Source organism: Paramisgurnus dabryanus, chromosome 1 (genome assembly GCF_030506205.2).
Source record: "Paramisgurnus dabryanus chromosome 1, PD_genome_1.1, whole genome shotgun sequence".
NCBI lineage: Eukaryota > Metazoa > Chordata > Actinopteri > Cypriniformes > Cobitidae > Paramisgurnus > Paramisgurnus dabryanus.
The window spans coordinates 65959365-65977861 of record NC_133337.1 but is presented as its reverse complement, the minus strand read 5'-3'; the positions used below and the strand labels follow the sequence as shown (position 1 = coordinate 65977861).

Below are 18497 nucleotides of genomic sequence, written 5' to 3'. Positions count from 1 at the left end.
AACACAAATGTTCAGAAATTATTATATGAATTTTATTTAATTCCAAAGAGCCATTAATTTAAAACTGAGGTGGTGGGTATGTGAAGTTTATGGTTGTATCTATGGTAACAATATAATGCTGAAAAAAAATTCCCCTTAATGTCCAAAATTACTGAAATTACAGGGATTTTACACATGAAACAAAAACTAGTACATTACAAAACTAATAGATCTGTGGATTTTAGCTGCTTTCAGTTTATGCTTGACATTAAGCTTTATTCTACATTTTAATAGGTAAATAAGATCCATATCACACTCATTGAGAATTTAACTCATTTACTCACTTCAGTGCACATATCAAAAAAGTTTATAATATGGAACATAACATTGTTTCATGCAGTTTTTTGTCAAAGCTAATTATTACAGTAGCCCTATTTCAACAACAACAGCCATCTTAATAATTGGCAAACATTAGGCTAGCTTCTAATAAGACAGAATATGTTTTTAGATTTCGCAAGAGCAGTGAAATCAGGTGTATGTTTCTCAGCACGATACGCATACAGTGGTGCAAATGAACTGTTACTCGTTTAAATTGCATTATTGTGTGAGAACGATGCTTTGAATTTTGGAAAAACGGCAGTTTCATTTATTAAGACATGTAACGTAAATGTCATTGTTGATAAGCAAGTCATAATTGAGCAGACTTATCAGACAACAATTGTCGGAAAAGGCAGTGTTTTAAAGCTGGAAATACAACAAATAAAGTTAAAACAGCCATAGAGTCCGGTCTCTTAACTCACCACAGTCAGCTATCGCGTCTTGAGACGCGGGCGCGAGCGGGGGAGGCGATCGCGTTGAACTTGTGGACCAAAGCGCGAATATAAACACGTGACACAGCTGCTCGCACCAGTCACGTGACTCGCGCTCTGCAGCTCATGCTGTATGAAACAGACGCACGCGCATCAACTCGTAACTGTAGGGCCCGTTGTCTAACTTACTAAATTTATTCTAGAGATGTCTTTTTTACAGACTACATAAAGGGACGGATCAAAATACCTTGGGTAATGACCCGCGGGCCGCCAATTGAATAGCCCTGGTATAAACACTTGCCTAATTTAGGTCATCTTTTGGCGGACCACTGGGGGGGTTTGGCGGACCACTAGTGGTCCGCGGACCACACTTTGAGAATTACTGGTCTAGATTGATTGATCAGTAGGAAAGCTGGTGTTCATGAGGAAGGTACAGTCAAGTGATATCATTAGATGTTATCATATACAGTAGGTTTGTTGATGGTTCCATTGCTATTCAGATCAATGTATCATAAAGTTTTAAGGAGGTCATAAATATTCTTTTATACCTTGTTTGTGTGTCAGGTTGTGTAAACTGTTGACATGATGTACTTAACTAGTGAGATTAATTTATTGTTGCAAGCAGCACTTTACTGCAATTTCCATTTTTTTATGTTTTGATATTTTTCAATTTGATTGATTAAATTAAAGCGTATTACACACATCAAACTGTTTACGTTAAAATAAACTGTATAGCAAAACCCCTCTATTATTGTTGCAGTTTTTATGCTAAACATGAAGGATGATGTACAAAAACAGCTCATAACTGAGGTATCAATGTGTACAGAATAGAGTCTGTCTACAATCTAATTCACACCCAAAGATAGTTTGGATTTCCTTTTGATATTGGTTTGGATTTAGACAATATACAAAAAACAAATCATTTTATAATGAATTTGCACTATTATGAAATGTGTCTGGTTAAAAGTCAAAAATAAATTAAGGTCTTGTGTAGTCGTGTTTTTTTTTGTTTGTTTTTTTGTAAATTTGTTCAAACATTTTGTAAAAAGTTGTACCACGTGAATCCAAAAGGTATTTCATATGATCAAATTATTAAATTATTTAAAATAATGTTACTTACATATTTTTTGGTGTTGTATGAGAACAAATATTTGTGATACTAGAAGATGGGTTTAAGATATAAAGTTTGATTTGTTGACAACATTACCAAAATTGAGAAAACAATACCATCATATTATAAATTAAAGTGTTGTTTCTGGCGCCACCTTCCGGCTAAAATAATAAAGGAAATTGAAGTTTAATAATACGCAAATCAAGCTTAATAATATGCAACAAATAATTGTAAGATTATTTCAGGTTATAAAGGTTTTTTATTATATTTTATTCTTCAATAGATTGTTATTATATTCTATTGTTCAATAAGGTTATGAACAAAGTTAATCATTACACAGAAAAACAACAAGAAATACAGTAATTAGAGGGGACAACACAGTAAAAGATGAACATTTAGCCGACATGCATTTTACACCATAAGTCTACAATATTGTTTCAAAGAATTGTTCTGTATTGTACTGTATGCGGTATTACTGCAAAAAACAGTTATATTTATTATTGCACATAAAATGTAAACAATTCATCTTGGCAGTACAAAGACTCATAGCGCAGTTAATAAATGAATCAATACATTGATAAATATGTCATGTACAGTTTGATGTATTTCCTGTAAGTATGTAAAGTATACAGACCAATATAGGGGCTATGAACTTACTAAACTTAAACATAACTCTACTAAAAGTGTTTTTTATTTTATAATACAGCCCTTCATAGTCATCCCCTGTAGTTCTGCAATTTTTTCACACTTTAATTCCAAACTTTTACATTTTGAAACTTCATTTTCTTTAAATTGCAGCTTGAGCATTGTTACATAGGGACACTGATCTTGGAATTATATTAAATAAAATATTATTGATTGATGCGTAGTAAAAAAATTCATATACAATTTAAACCACATTTTAGAGTAAGCTAAAGTTTTCATTAAAAAATATATCAGTTTATTTTTTTTTTTAAATGTCACATATGCTCTAGTTTGTTCCTTAAATGTTTGATGTGAAACGGGATTATTATGGGACTTAACTTTGGATAAACAAACAGACGTACTGTTTAAAATAAACAGATTTCAGGACTGTGGTTGAAGATCAAAACCACTAACAAAGGCACTCAGCAATGTATGTTTCATCTGAATACAGCTGATAGAAGACGATACAGAAGATACAGTTGTGTTTTAATTACTTCTTAAATTCAATTGTCACTAAAAGTAGTTTGTAATGTCATTAAATGTGTCACATATGACTCTCTGAAATAAATATCCATAAATAAATATCCTTTATCCATTCCAGATTTGGCTTCAGAAAAACCTGTAAACTCTATCATAAAATATACGACAACAAACTAAAACATACAGCATCACCGAAAATCAACCAACATAGTACATCAAACAAATCATGATCCCAAGAGCACAGTTATGAAAACCTAATGGATCATCTTAAAGAGCCTTGGATGAAGGTTTTAATCTATCAAATACACACACAAGTACAAAGCCAAAGTTGATTATGCTTTATAAATAATATGGTGTTTTTAAGTCCACTGTATTGGCTTTAACAGTATTCCTCTCCTTGTGGAGATGGCAGATCATTGATATCAAGGAAGACAGAATTGGTGGACAGCTTGCGTCCAGAACTTGACAGGTCCAGAAACTCTTCAGCTGTACTGGGCACAGAGCTGATGTACATGTCCCACACCTGCTCTGGAGACTCCAGGTCCAGTAACTTCTGCTTGATTTTCAGGTTCTTCTCAATGTTCTTACGCTTGTGTTTGAACTCAAGAATAGTCTTGGTGTATCTGTTTATAGTTGTTACGGAGGACGCCATGCAGGCGGTGAACGAACTCCAAGCCAAGCTGAAGGACATTAAGAGAGCATCATACAAACATTTTAATTATTTCAAATGTTTCTTTCATTCACAACAACACATATGGGTGGTTTTCCGGACAGGGCTTATCCTAGACCCAGACTACAATGCACATTTGAGCTGCCTTATTTTAAAGAACTGACACATTGGAATTTTTTGTAAGGTTCGTTTGTAAAAAATACTTAAATGTCCTAGTATAACTAAGTTCTAGTAATGGATTAATCTAAATCCTGTCCGGGAAACCGCCTCTTAATTATTTAAATTAAGTTAAAACCATTGTTCATGTCAAATGTGCAGTCAGTGATCAAAAAAATTAAAGTTTGATATTCACAATTTATTCTTTGAAGAAATTTGCTATAAGAACATATTTTAAAATAAAATTACTAGAAAATCCATTAAAATAACTTGAATTAAACACGTAAACGTACATATAAGACCAGCTGTAGTCCCAGTTTTGTGGTTTCCAGTCTTCAGGGCCCAGACTCACAGTTAACTGAAACGCTGTTGTGAACATCATGTGTGCTACCATACCAAGAAGACCTTTAAACAAAATGAAAGTTTATTTAATTAATATATTCTGCATATAGATATTGCACGTTTAATAAAACTAAAGTCTATCAGCACAAGAATTCGTTCATCAACTGTAGGGGGCGCTGTTGTCATGATATTTAGAGAGTTGCAGGATATGCTTTTGTGTTTCACCACAAGGAGGCGGTGGTGAACTACAACAAAGCTGTTCACGCACAAAATAACATACCAGAAAAATTAGATATTAACAATTATGTTGTGCATTATTAACACGAATAAAAAAGGTGTCACAATTCTGTACTGTACTATACTCTGTACTCTTTTAACTCTTCTATAATAACTGCACAATTTAAAATTTTATTTTAATTGAGAGCCTATATGACATAGGTTTAATACTTTTTAAAATTTCGACCGCAGGATTATTTACTAGTTAAATAGGCTATTATAGTTATAATAAGATATACAATTTCTGCCCCTGAGAAATCACACCTGTCTCTGTCACAGCATATATGTATGGGATAATGTATATGCAGTCTAGATATTATTGAAGTGAAGGATCTTGTATTACACTAAAATGGCTTATTTCACAATACACTGTAAAAAAATTCCGTAGAAATTGCAGCTGGGTTGCCGGTAATTTACCGTAGATTTAAATTTATGTTATTTACTGGCAAAATTTTGTTCAAAGTTGAATGAACATTTAACATTTACAAGTCTTTGTCTTTACAGATTAAAACTAAAAAAACAGCATCAAGCAAAACGTTCTGGGAAACAAAATCTGAAGCAAAAAACAGAAAAAGGTTGATGATGATTTCTGGTTCCCAGAATGCTTTGCATGAGGCTTTTATTGTATAGTTTTATTCTGTAAAGATAAAGACTTGTTAATATTTAAAATTTATTTAACTTTGAACAAACTCTTGCCAGTAAATAACATAAATTTAAATCTACGGTAAGTTACCGGCAACCCAGCTGCAATAACATTGTAATTTCTACGGATTTTTTTTACAGTGTAACAACTGGCTGTAAAGTAAGGTTAAATATTTAATTATATTGATTTAAAATATTTTATTAGCAAATTTTTAACAAATACAGAACTTCCACGAGGAACACCTCATTACTTTATTACCTCTATTATCACCTCCATTACCTAATACTTTTTGTGTAAAATTAAACTGTACCTGTCAAAATTATTTGCAGCATCCGGGTTACCGTGTGTTGTTACTTTTAACACAAAATTACTTTCTTAGTATTTTTGTCTTGTTTTCTTTACAAATATCTAAAAATTCATAAATCTTGAATTCTTGATGAGCAAAATGACCTAAAAAATAATTCTAGTTTTTAGACAAAAATTATCAAATTTAAGTGAGCAAAAAAATCTGCCAAGGGGGAGAGAAAAAAAATCTGACTAGTTTTTTCTTAAACACTTCAAGAAAGATTCAAGAAAAAAATTCAATTACAAATTCACTTAAATTTTATATAATTTGTTTAAAAACTAGACTTATTTTCTTAGGTGATTTTGCTTATCAAGGAAATGCATCTTGCACATTTCATTTAGATATGTGTACCGAAAACAAGACAAAAAAAACCAACATTAAAATATTGTCTGTTGTAGTTGCCGGCAAAGGATCCAGCCAGGTATGCATTTTTGTCAATATCGCACACCCCTAGGCTGCATAAATGCGCAAAGGTAAGCTATTATTAGAGTAATAAGTTATTTTACACTTTTATGCGCATGCCCAGTTACGTGATTGGTCATGTTTAATGCGTTTATGGTCGTGTAAAGTGTGGATGAAGATTCTTTTTAAAATGCCAGTATAAACGAGAATTGTTTTCATTTTAAAATGCCGTTTTAAAACACAAATGCTCTAATGTAAACAGGGCCTTTTTTTGCAGTGTATCTGGAAATAGCAAACCTGCAAATATTGTGACTGGCCAATCAGAATCAAGCATTCCAATAAGCAGTGTAATAAATATCATTTAAATTATTGTGAATAATAATTTTGTCATGAAAACATTAAAGAAAAAATATTTTACTATGTTCTTACCTCAATTTAGATGAATTACATACCTATCTTTTTTCAATGTGTGCACTTTTAGTCTTTGTACAGTGCTTCATGATTGTGTTGGCATTTAACCTATAGCCCCATTCATTTCTATGGCTCCAAACAAAAGTTTTATTTTGTGCCACCATACTTACTCATGTAACTACTCATGTAAGAGTCTTTAAATAGGGAAAACATGGAAGTGTTTGGTGGCTTCTAAATTCATCCCTGGTTGGATCCTAATGAATGAATGGGGCTAGGCTAAATGCTAACACATTCACGACACGCTGTATTGATAAAAGAGGTATGTATTAATTCATCTAAGTTTAAGTAAGAACATAGTAAAATATTGAAAAACTGTGGTGTTTTTCTATAAAGCTTTTAAAACATTTGTGTCAAAGATAGTCTCTTATATTCTTTCATTTCAAATGTAACTTTTGTACTTCTGTAGCCTACTTCACTTGGTCATCCCATATTCACTGTACGTTAGGAGCATGCAAATCCTTTAAGATGCGTGGCCAGTTATTAGTTAAGGTTAATTGGAAATGCATTGTAATCCAGCTTAGATGCACAATTCAGAATAATCTTCCTTGGCTTTTGAATGTCAGAGAAATACCCACATTAAGCCCTGGCTAATCCATGGACAATGTTTCCAAAGTTATTAATGAGTGGTATAAAGGTGTAGAGCAGTGGTGCAGGTCAGGGTTATTGCTTAATATTGCCACAATGTGAAAGTGAGGAGGAGTCCAGATGGCAAACAACACAATCAACACCAGTCAGCCTATGAGTCAGGAAAACCAATGTCACCCCATAGCAAAAATAACAAGGACAAAGGAAGATTACAGATTATATACACCTCACTAACCCCACTCTGCATATTTCACCAGCTGTTGAAAAGTCTACTAACCAAGGTGAAAGACCAGGAATCTAAGCTACTGCAAAATCAACAAACCAAACCAAAAAGAGATGTTTTGTTACACCCTAGGAAAGGCAGTTTGCACTTAAATCCTCTCTGTCCTGTTTACATACTATCATGTCCATCTAAATCTCTCTAGATTCACCTTCATTTATCCTCTCTCTCTCCCTAGATAGCATCACATGGATAAACCCTATGTCTCCATGACAACAGTGAGGTGCCTTTATGCAGACACACACGCACACACACTACTTAAAAATAATTATAACCTTACCCTAACCCACAATCTAACCCTTACAGTCTTTTTACAAATAAGGGCATCCTTAAAGCGAAGTTTTTCTCCCTTGTATGTACGCTTGAATAGTCAAAGCATCCTCTAGTCAGCACTTCAACTGATGGTCTAATATGTTAAAGTGTACAGCAGAGATCTCTCATATGTTGATTCTGTCAAACGCAGACAGGAGCTAATTGAGGTTGAGGCTTCAGTCCCATAATCATGAATCAGCTCTTATAAAGCTAAATGACAGAAGGCCATATGTTCACCCCTCAACCGTTATAAATGTGACCACAGTAGGTCTGCAATGCCACTCTCTGAGATAAGGAGTTTGACAGATACGCTGGTTGGTCCATCCTTCGCAAAGCCTCATTTAAAGGGACAGTTCACCCCAAAATGAAAATGTTGTCAACAATTAGTTACTCTCATGTTGTTATAAACATGTATAAATGTAGTTGTTTTGATGAAAACCAAGGAAGATATTTTGAGAAATGTTTGTAAACAAACCAATCAGAAGCCCCATTGACATCCATAGTTGTCCTTTTATGGGGCTTTAGATTGTTTTGTTTACAAACATTTCTCAAATAATCTTCCTTTGTTTTCATCAGAAAAAAGACATTTATACAGGTTTATAACAACATGAGGGTGAGTAAATGATGACAGAAGTATTATTTTTTATGCAAAGTTTCCCTGTAATACAACAATTGTTTTGTAAGTTAATGCAATGTAATCATCAAACATGTATCAGTTTCCTGTAAAACTAACTAAATTCACAGAATTTGTAAATATAATGGCCTAATACCATATATAATGGTACATTGTATTTATAATCTTAAAGACATAAATATAAGATAACGGTATACTGTCAATCTCCCTGGATGAAATGGACATCAATGCTACACTGAAATAAAAAAAGAGTCGATTAAATTTTCTACACGTGTCATCATAAGCTCTTAAATCGTGTAAAAGGGCAAAAATATTCTGGATGACATTCAGAAATACTGGCTTATCAATACTCTAAGGCTTACAAGGGTTGCTGAGCCTGATGTTTTGTATGTATCTAGAGAATAGGCTGTGCTCTGTGATACCACATAAATGCAAAGGCATTTGCCACAAAGGACAGGCAAAGGGCAGCCTGCAGGTGGAGAGAAATCTAAATCTGTTCTCTCTAGATATTTTCAATAATGCCAATGCTTTAAGGACAACTGTTTCAACGGATTTACAAAAAATTGCTAGAATTGAAGGGATGTTTGCTTGACCTGTTTATAAATTAGAAAAAAATCACACAGTACGGTTTATAATTTGTCTTGAAAGGTTGGATGTAATAGCTACAAGCTACATCCAAATCACAATGAGTTTGGTGACCTTTACGCGGTTCCATATACATTGAGAAAGGACGGCTTTACCACATTATAATCACAATGCAAAAAGAAACTGTGTTTTATCCAGCACACAGTATGAAATACCTTTGGTGTCTTTACTGTAAATCTATTACCACATGATTGATCTACCCACTAAAATTCAGGGTTGAACATACAGTTTCATACACTATTAAACAATTTTGATTATTTGTATGAATTCGTAGTGACGTGAATGTTACAGAAATTTTTTGAAAGAAAAAAAAAACAATAATGATACCACACCCCGCCCCTAAACCCAATGTCATGGGGGGGGGGGCAAATCATAAAAAAAAGTATGTTGATTGTGTAAATTTATACAAATTAGCCAATTCCAAACAAATATGTGTAAATTGGGATGAGATTGTGTTGTTGAAAGCTTTGCAGGATCCTGCATGAATTTGTGTGGATATGATCAGTTTGCTGTTATTGTCTATGTTGCTATTGTTTATTGGTTGCCACTGCTTTATATTTTTGTATGTGGTGATATCAAAACTCAACTTTTTACTTTCTGTTTGTTGTCACTATTGAGGTTTTTGTGTTATGTATTTAGCTCAACACATGTAAAACTGTTGCACAAGCAGCTGTTGGTTTGCATGATGTTCCCTTCTCCAGGAAGGGCAGTGATGTATCAATTTAATTAATTTTAATTTTTTTGTCTATATGTTTCAAACTATTATTGTTTCACATTAAACAATATATTAAGTAATAATCGAATAATGACTAAGTTTTTTGTTTCACGAACTGATACTTTCTAAACAAGAAGAAATCTGCAGGTCTTCTGACAAGCATTACGTTGTCAATATGAAACATTATGCATTTACTATAGTTAAAAAACTATTTCAGATTGACAACAAAAGTAGTACAGTGCTAGAAGACAGTCAGTTACCTGACAAGACTGTGAATATGGCAGCAAATGCATTCAGTTTCAATCCATCAATGACGTTTCCAAAATGGCAGACCTCGATGGACATCAGAATTCCTCCAGTGGCCAAAAGTAAGATGTAGAGACACTCAGCCACAATGCACAGCCATAAGACACCTGTTTATTTAAGCAAAGGGGACAAAAAGAACTGTGTATCAGGGGTATAGTGAACAGGTCTCAGAGGAAATTAAGATGGAGGATTCAGGAGTCAGCCCCTGATTAAGATGACATGGTGCCACAGATGCCATAAAAACTGACAATTCGGAACCAAACAGATCCACTCGGGCTCATTCAAATCGCCGTCCAACCCTAAACAGACTGCTCATGGGCAGTATCTAAGATATTTGGTCACACTTTACAATATGGTTATATAGAACTTGTTACCATTAGTTGATGCATTAGTTACATCATGAACCAACAATGAACAAAATTTCCATAGCATTTATTAATTTTAGTTAATTTCAGCATTTACTAAAATCATTTACATTTTTTAAATCAAAAGTTGCTAACTGCTAGCATAACAAATGAATACACAATGAACTTATATTTAATGTAAACTATAATCCGGAGTTACATTGGGATTTTTTATGGGGGGGGGTAATTATGTTTAATACTGTGTGTCATTTAACGTAAATAAATTAAAAACATTGGACAGTAATAATTTTTGCTCTGCATTGGGCTATGTGTGAATAATAACTTCAACTAAATAAGTACATTTTCTGAAGAAAATGTGAAGTGGTGCTTGCTGTGGCAAAATTCGGGATACAAACAGGTACAATGTTACCATGTTTCAAACAAGCCCACCCCGGTGTATCTATGATACTCTGCTGGAAATATAGGTCTAGGCTAAACGGTTGCAAGGGTACCTCAGTTTGGTTGCTAGAGAGTGAATTGGCATCCACCGGTGATTATACTCAAAGCCATGAAATGATTCAACCCTCATGTCTCTACGTTGTTCTGATGCAGAGATATAGGCTTTTTAATCGGGTGCTAGGGTACCTCTGTTTGGTTGCTAGGGAGTGAACTGGCATCCACCATTGATTATACTCCAAACCACAAGTAAAATGATCCAGCCCTCATATCTCTACAATGTTTAGATGCAACGACATTGGCGGACATGTTTTGCTTTTTATAATACTGTAATGCAAAGATATCCATCTTGGCATTTTCTAATGGCAGTCTAGGGGATTGGTTGCTACAGTGCCCAAAATAGTTGCCAGGGCGTGGCTTGATACCTTCATAATGATCCTAAGATACTGATTGGATGCCAGAGTAAAATGAGCCCACTCACTTGTCTCTGTGACACCGTAATGCAGAAATGTTCAATAAAAAAGCCCTGTACATCATAGTAGGAAAAGCGCATTGCTTTCCTTTCCTTCACCATGTATTTCTATAAGGCGATTTCGGACAGCATTTGCTACCCAGGAGTACAACTTCCACCCCATTTTGAGATATGTTCTTACAGAGCCTGCCAGCCTCAACAAAACCCATGAGGGGGTAAACAGAACAGGAAAACACTAATCACACGAGACAGCACTAAACATTATCAAAAACAAACATAACATAAACAGGAACACGAACAGGAGTTATACAGTGCTAAACTCACTTGTAGACTTCTTGACAAACAAAGTAACAATGACGAACCCGCACTGGACGACAAACCCAAGGACTCTTAAATAAGAAGAACATAAATTACATACACCTGGAAATCATTACATGTAAGGGATTGGGAAAAATGTGACGAGACCCGGGAAATGCGTGGTCAGAATAAACCAATACTAAAACCATTGTACTGTCAGAACCCTGCCATGCTGAACTAGATCTGAATACAAACAAGGATCTGGCAGGATCCTGACATGTCCTTAATAAGCCAGTTGATTTGAGCCCTCTTTCATGGGTCTAGGACAATGCGTGCTGGATGAGTTTGTGAGCCATTGAAGCACTATTAAATGGTGAATAGATTCACCAGTTGACTTGCATGGAAATCAATAGCAGTAATAGCAGAGCAAGCATTGTGGTCAGTGGCCCTTCGCATTGTGTTGTTTTCACAATTTGTCCCGTGGTGAAAACTAATTGAGGAACCCTGGTCTATTATTCAAGGAGATGAGATCTGATTTTGCACCATGTTTAATGGTGGACCACACATTAATGAAACTGTGGCTTTAATCTCCAGGAATATCATTACACTGATACATGTGTTTAATTTCCTGGAATATAACATCTAAAAACGAGTGACTGGTAACCCTGTGGCCACTTAGATTTAGTGTTTTATTGTCATGATTAACTATCATTATAACTGATGGATCTTTTGCCTGACACAGAGGCCACACACACCCATCAGTTATCATTGGTTGTGCTAAAAAGGCTGGCGATGTTTGTGGAGAATGAAACTTTATTGACATGTTTACATGCCTGAATGAAAATAAGAACGGTGAATGGCTTGTGCAAAGATAAAAATCTTGCTTAATCAGAACTGACTGGACCTCCAGACAGCAGATAGGCTACACAATATCTAATGCAGCAGACACCAGGAGATTTGCATTAATCAATGACCCACTGTAGGTGAAAACGTCATGGGAAATATAAATCCTCCAGACTTCTCTATTAAAAATGACAGATCTTACCTTGCTCATGGGGAGGGGCGACATTTATGAAACTTCTGCATTTCTCACCTGCAAGAGGAAAAGCATTTCTGAAATATTATTTGAATAAGAAATAAATCAAAGTAACTTCAAATATTCCCTTCTAAGCAATGAAGTAAAACTCCATTATAGTTGTTTTTTGCTTTTTTGTGATTTCTGTGTTTTTATTTCATGCGAAGCTGCTTTGGAACAAATGAACAATTGTGAAAAGTGCTATATAAATGAAATTGAAAAATTTTGAACAAAATGTTGCACACATACATAGAATTACCTAAAGCCTTGTATTATTTAGATTTTAACTGAGCTCAGATTTGCCAAGTGAAATTGTTACTGAAATTTTCAAAATGAACTCAAACAATTATTATTAAATTTACTCTAATCCAGATATTTTTACCTGTATAATCCACATAGATTTACAGTACCATACTCCTAATGTATTATAACAGTGGTCTCATTTGTTTTTTATTTTATTTTTTGGAAGCAGTTTTAGGAAAAACATATGAGATTCAGTTTATCCCAAAAATGAAAGATCTTTCATCATTTACTCACCCTTTTGTTGTTTGAAACCTGTATGAGTTTCTATGTTATGTTGAACACAAAAGAAGATATTTTGATTAATGATGGTAACCCCACAGTTGACAGTACACACTTACTTCCTTAGTAGGATGAAAAAAATACAATGGAAGTCAATAAATACCGTCGACTGTGTGTTTACCATCTATAATCTACTGTGACGAACATGTTTAGAAAAACATGAGGGTGGGTAAACAAAACATTAATTATTTTTGGGTGAACTACCCCTTTGAATAAAACACAGGCAAGAACTCTTGAATCTCCTGAGCTATGAAAGAGCAACCACAAAAAAAATTCTGGGTTGGTTTCATTTTATCTTATAGTCTACAGGCCCGTCATGTTTGTGTTTTTATTACTAAACTCAGGGACATAAGTGAACACTGTCAGAAGGGTTTAAAAAAGGTTTAAAACTGTACCTTTATTCCTAACATAATTCAATGTTTTACCTTTTGGGGTACATTCCTGTACCTTAAGGATCTATTGTGTACCTTTAAAGGTAACTCTTTTGCACCCCTAAAATTTTATTGGTACACAATTGTAGGATATAATATTGTACCCCAAAACGTATATATGTATACCCATAAAGGTACAAAAAAAGGTATCTTTGAGGGTACCACCCCACCAAGCAGGCACATGACCAACCTTAAACAGGTTGAAATAATGTCAGTTCTTGATTCAACGTTGATACACCAGTTAATGCTGAACAGATCCAAAAGTTTAAATATGCTTAAAAATCAACGTTGAAATTTGGTTGAAATAATGTCAGTTGTTTGTTCAATTTGCAAAATCAAAAGGTAATTCAACATTGATTCAACCAGGTCCTTGACGTTGATTTAATGGTTAATCAAAGTAAAAATGCCAGCTGGGAAGCGACAGAAAAGCTGCACAGTTTTATATTTTTTATGACAGAGAATTAAAGGGACAGTTCACCCAAAAATAAAAGTTCTGTCACTCTCATGTTGTTACAAATATGTATACATTTCTTTATTCTAATGATCAAGAAGGAAGATATTTTTAGGAATGTTTGTTTAACTGTTCATAAGCCCCATTCACTTCCATTGTATTTTCTCCACTATGGAAGTGAATGGGGCTCATGATTGTTTTGGTTACAAAAATTCCTCAAAATATATTCTTCTTGTTCATCAGAACAAAGAAATGTATACATGTTTGTAACAAGATAAGAGTGAGGCATCAAAAGAGTGATGACAGAATTTTCATTTTTGGGTGAACTATCCCTTTAAGATAATTATAAGGTCTAAATATAAAAAAAGACTATAGAAAATTAAATATAAGAATAACCTCTCTTAAAACAACGTTTTAATTAAAAGTTTTACCTATTTTTTTTTCTTTTACATTTTTAGTTGAATCATGTACAGGTACATAAAAATTGGGTCAGTAGGTTTGTGCGTCTAGATGATGTATAGCACTCGTGAACTGTCGACAACATTGCCAAATATCTTAATAATTCTGATAGAAAATACAAGAAAATACAAAATAAGAGACCTTATACTATTTATTTACTGAAAGCAAAGCAACAATTAAAAATCACCGAATAAAATATAATATCTGAATGAGCCACCTCGTAAAATATGCTACGTACAAATTTCCAGGGGATTGGTTATACAGTAGACAGAGCAATGTTAGGAAGTAAAACGACAAAGCGTCATTCTTACCGACAAGGTCGACGTTCTGCTCACAGGAAAACCAAATACCGGTGTGAAACTTCCTAAGTACAAACTTATCCTCACCGGTCTCCCATATATACTGCACCGGCTTGCTGTCATTGATATTTGAGCTGTTGTATCTAATGCAATGGGTTTGTTTTCCTCTCACTGGGCCGGTACACAAGGGTTTCACAACTTTTCTGTAGCCGTCACACCAGTAGCTGGTAGTCAGTGCGGAGATGGCGAGTATCAGAGCGATGAAGTTCAAGGTGAGCGCCAGGGATGCTCTCCGCCTCCGATCCATCCCCATCGTAATGAGCACACCGAAATGATATCGTCGTTTAAATCCAGGTGCTGTGTTTTGTATTTCCTTTCACATCTGTAAAGCGTGTTTGTTGTGTTAAGGTCCTGCAGTTTTGTGCGCTGACTGAGTTCTGCGCAGTAGTCGTGAGGTGAATGTACTGTGTGCGTGTGTGCTCTGCTCTCTCATCCTCCGTCTCTCACTCTCTCACTTACACTGAGCGCTTCATTTTTCATGTCATGTCAGATAGAATGAATGTAAGGTCATAGTGGCCAAGATTTTAAGTCAAATTTGTAAATCTATTCGTTTGAAAAGGACCGTGCATAAAGATAAACATAAAGATTACTCATTCAGAATCGTGAGTGTGCAACGATATCTCATGGCAATTAGAAGTAGTACGCATTATACGAGGTGGCTAATTTGTACGTTTTTGCCCCTGTGACGTTGCGTTAGGGTTAGGATTATAAAGGTTTGACTAAAATAATCAATAATTTATTCACTCTCTGGCCATTTAAGATGAATGTGACATTGTTTCTTCAGTAGAACAGTAAACAGATGTTAGTTAGAATTGTGGTTCTTGGTGATTCATAACATGCAAGTAGTCAGGTGCCAATACTTGGGGAGTCGAAAAGGCAATGCTTCTGTAAATCAATCCCCACAGCTCTTGATGATATACTGACTTCGTATGTGGATGGATGTACATAACATAAGTAGCTTTGTAAGTATGTGGGTATGCTTGCATTGTTTAAGTTTGTGCCAGAAAGGCACGTGAGTTTGTGTAGGACTTTCTTAAGGTTTCTAATTAGCTTGCTGAGGGTTAAATGTGGCTAAATGTGCTACACTGTCATAAAAATGGTCAAAAATGGTCCCAAGCTGTCAGTGTGAAAGTACCCTTTAAGAAGATCTTAATATGAACCATTTAGGTACAAATATGTCAATAAAAAATAATATGCTCTTTTTAGATCTAATATGTACATAATATGAACTCATCAGGTGCAAAGGTTTTTTTTTAAAGGATTGTGCCCCAATTGTTTTTTTTTATTTGACAGATGGTTTCTGTATACAGTAAGTTGTTTTAAAGGCGGTTATGAGCCTAAACTGAACTTCCGGTCTGTATTTATTTATCGATCTGGCTAGTGGCTGATCTCTGAAACAAATACCTTAGAAAATAAAATGTTTATGTTTGCTAAAGACAATGGGAGACAAGAAGCATGGATCACAACTGTGTGGAGAGGTTTGGCAGCCAGGGAACCCATAAGGCAAAATAAAATATCTTTTTCTGGCCAAAAATATATTTTAAATATTCACTAAATACATTTTTTAGAATGTTATGCTCAATTGAATATATTTTTGAATTTGGAAATATGTTTAGTTTTAACCTTAATATATCAACATATATTTTAAAATGTATTTCAAGGGCAGGCAAATATATCTACACTGTAAAAAAAATAGCTGTAATTATGTAGCTGGTTGCCAGTAACTCACTGTAGACGATAAAGACTGAAAATGTTTCATGTTCATTTAAAGTGTGTTTTGCAGGTTTTTTTTTTACGAATTTGTGCAACTTGCTTGTGTGTAATAACCATTTAAAGTGTTATCCATTGTATTTTATGTTGTTGGGTATCACAAAACCCGAAAAAGTATGAAAAAGTACAGCGGTTTGCAATGATTCTCCTTTCCCCCACAACGCACTGTATGACGTCACGCTGGGGAGAGAATTTACCAAAGCCGCATTGAGAGAATTGAGAATGACTATAGAAAGACGAGGAAAGTACAGTTCAGATTATAGATAAATAGATAGATAGATAGATAGATAGATAGATAGATAGATAGATAGACAGACAGACAGACAGACAGACAGACAGACAGACAGACAGACAGACAGACAGACAGATGGATAGGCTAGTATAGAGAGATAGGCAGACAGCCAGATAGCATAACGTTAGCATATCTTCGTGTAGAATGTAAACAAACAATTAACATACTCGTGCATGCTGGCTTGAGGGGGTCCATGATCCTGCCTGAAATGGGTGTAACTTTATGCGATCTTCAGCACAAACGGTTTTGGCAGCATGTCTCTAATCCAGGAAGGTGAGTGAGGCACGTCACATCTGTTCGCGGGGACCAGCGACCCAAACTCACTTTCTTACAGCCAGTAGCGGAATGGCAATCGAGAGAGTCGGGACTTTCCCGGTGGGTCGATCTGATAATAGTTATACATTTCGAGTTAACAACACCGTCTGGCGGCGTGATGTGCGCCGGTTCCCGCAGCCCGCTGGTCAAAGTGCAGCCTCTCTGCTCAACAAAGTATATGAAAGTGCTCAACCTGTTCGGCAGGTCCAAACATGTACAGGATTTATAAAAATACGGTGATCAATGAGCGGTTCCTCCTCAAATGGCATAGTCTGTCGTGATGTAAAAAGCCGCCGAACGCCTGTTTATTACAGTATGTATGCGGTCGGATCCGAGTGTGCTGCAGCTGCTGACTGCTGCGTATAAAATGATCGTGTGATTCGTTATAATCGCATAAACAATATAACAAAGCATCATTTTATTCCACAAAACAATATATTTGAGATATTATTTGATAGACTAGTAAGTGTGGATAAAGGATGTTTAAAAATCTCTAGCCTGGTGGTCAGGACATGAATGGATCAAATCAGCAGATTTGCGAAGTTTTATTTATCTCCACAGATATCATAAATAATAATTAGCATGGTATCTTTGCAGTATAACACATTATATATTTCCTACGATGTATATATGATTTCCAAATTGTATACGCAAGTATTAAACAGCAATAAATGTCTCATCTATCTCTATGGCTCTGGCTGAGGCTTTCTCCACTTCTCCCCAGCGTGACGTCATCGCAGAATTGCGTAAAAAAACCGTTAATACCAAAAACGTAAAAAAAGTGTTCTTTAAGACCATTTTTGAGACATTTAAAAAATTATACACATATCTTGAGTGATTTATGTACCCATTAATCGACAGTGGTGGTTAACCTGCAACACGCCCTTTAACTTTGAACAAACTGTTGCATAAATGTAAAACATACAGTAAGTTACTGGAAACAAGCTGCCAGTAATACTGTAATTTCTATACAGATTTTTTACAGTGTAATTTTACATACCATATGGCAAAAATGTATTTTTGCCTAAATATATTTTAAATATGTGCTAAATAAAAGTAAATTTTATAAAGTAAAGACGGTTTCATCGGACGCACGTGCGTTGACGCGATACGCGTCTGGTCCGAACTTTACTTCCGGTTTCGGGTTTTTAATGGTCTAACTAGTTGCTAAACTGAAATCTTGAACAAATACCTCGTCGAAAATAACAAATGTTTTGGTTTCCTATACGTGTTGTTTATTTTGCTTTTTATATCAATGAACTACATTTAAAGTTCTTTGTTGTTATTTATTCTTAGCGGAGTTTACCGGAAGTTACGTGTTGACCTTGAAAGCCGCTTGTTTATGTTG

General features: G+C 34.9%; 1 protein-coding gene across 1 annotated transcript; it reads right to left on the bottom strand.

Annotated features, from left to right (window-relative positions):
- Nucleotides 1–58: 58 nt before the first annotated feature.
- On the bottom strand, nt 59–15264 carry gsg1l2b (gsg1-like 2b). Its single transcript, XM_065257685.2, has 5 exons — nt 14725–15264; nt 12461–12508; nt 9801–9953; nt 4183–4294; nt 59–3743 (listed from the first exon to the last, which is right to left on the bottom strand). The coding sequence occupies exons 1-5, from the start codon at nt 15023–15025 to the stop codon at nt 3443–3445; spliced, it is 915 nt and encodes a 304-aa protein (XP_065113757.1). The 5' UTR covers nt 15026–15264; the 3' UTR covers nt 59–3442.
- Between the last annotated feature and the right edge of the window lie 3233 nt (nt 15265–18497).

Excerpts from the sequence above, each read along its gene's own strand:
- gsg1l2b (XM_065257685.2), bottom strand. The coding sequence starts at position 15,025 with ATGGGGATGGATCGGAGGCGGAGAGCATCCCTGGCGCTCACCTTGAAC. Across the intron at positions 9,954-12,460 it reads CGCCCCTCCCCATGAGCAAG|GTGTCTTATGGCTGTGCATT; the intron begins GTAAGATCTGTC and ends TTAAATAAACAG. Across the intron at positions 3,744-4,182 it reads GACTACAGCTGGTCTTATAT|CTTGGCTTGGAGTTCGTTCA; the intron begins GTACGTTTACGT and ends AATGTCCTTCAG.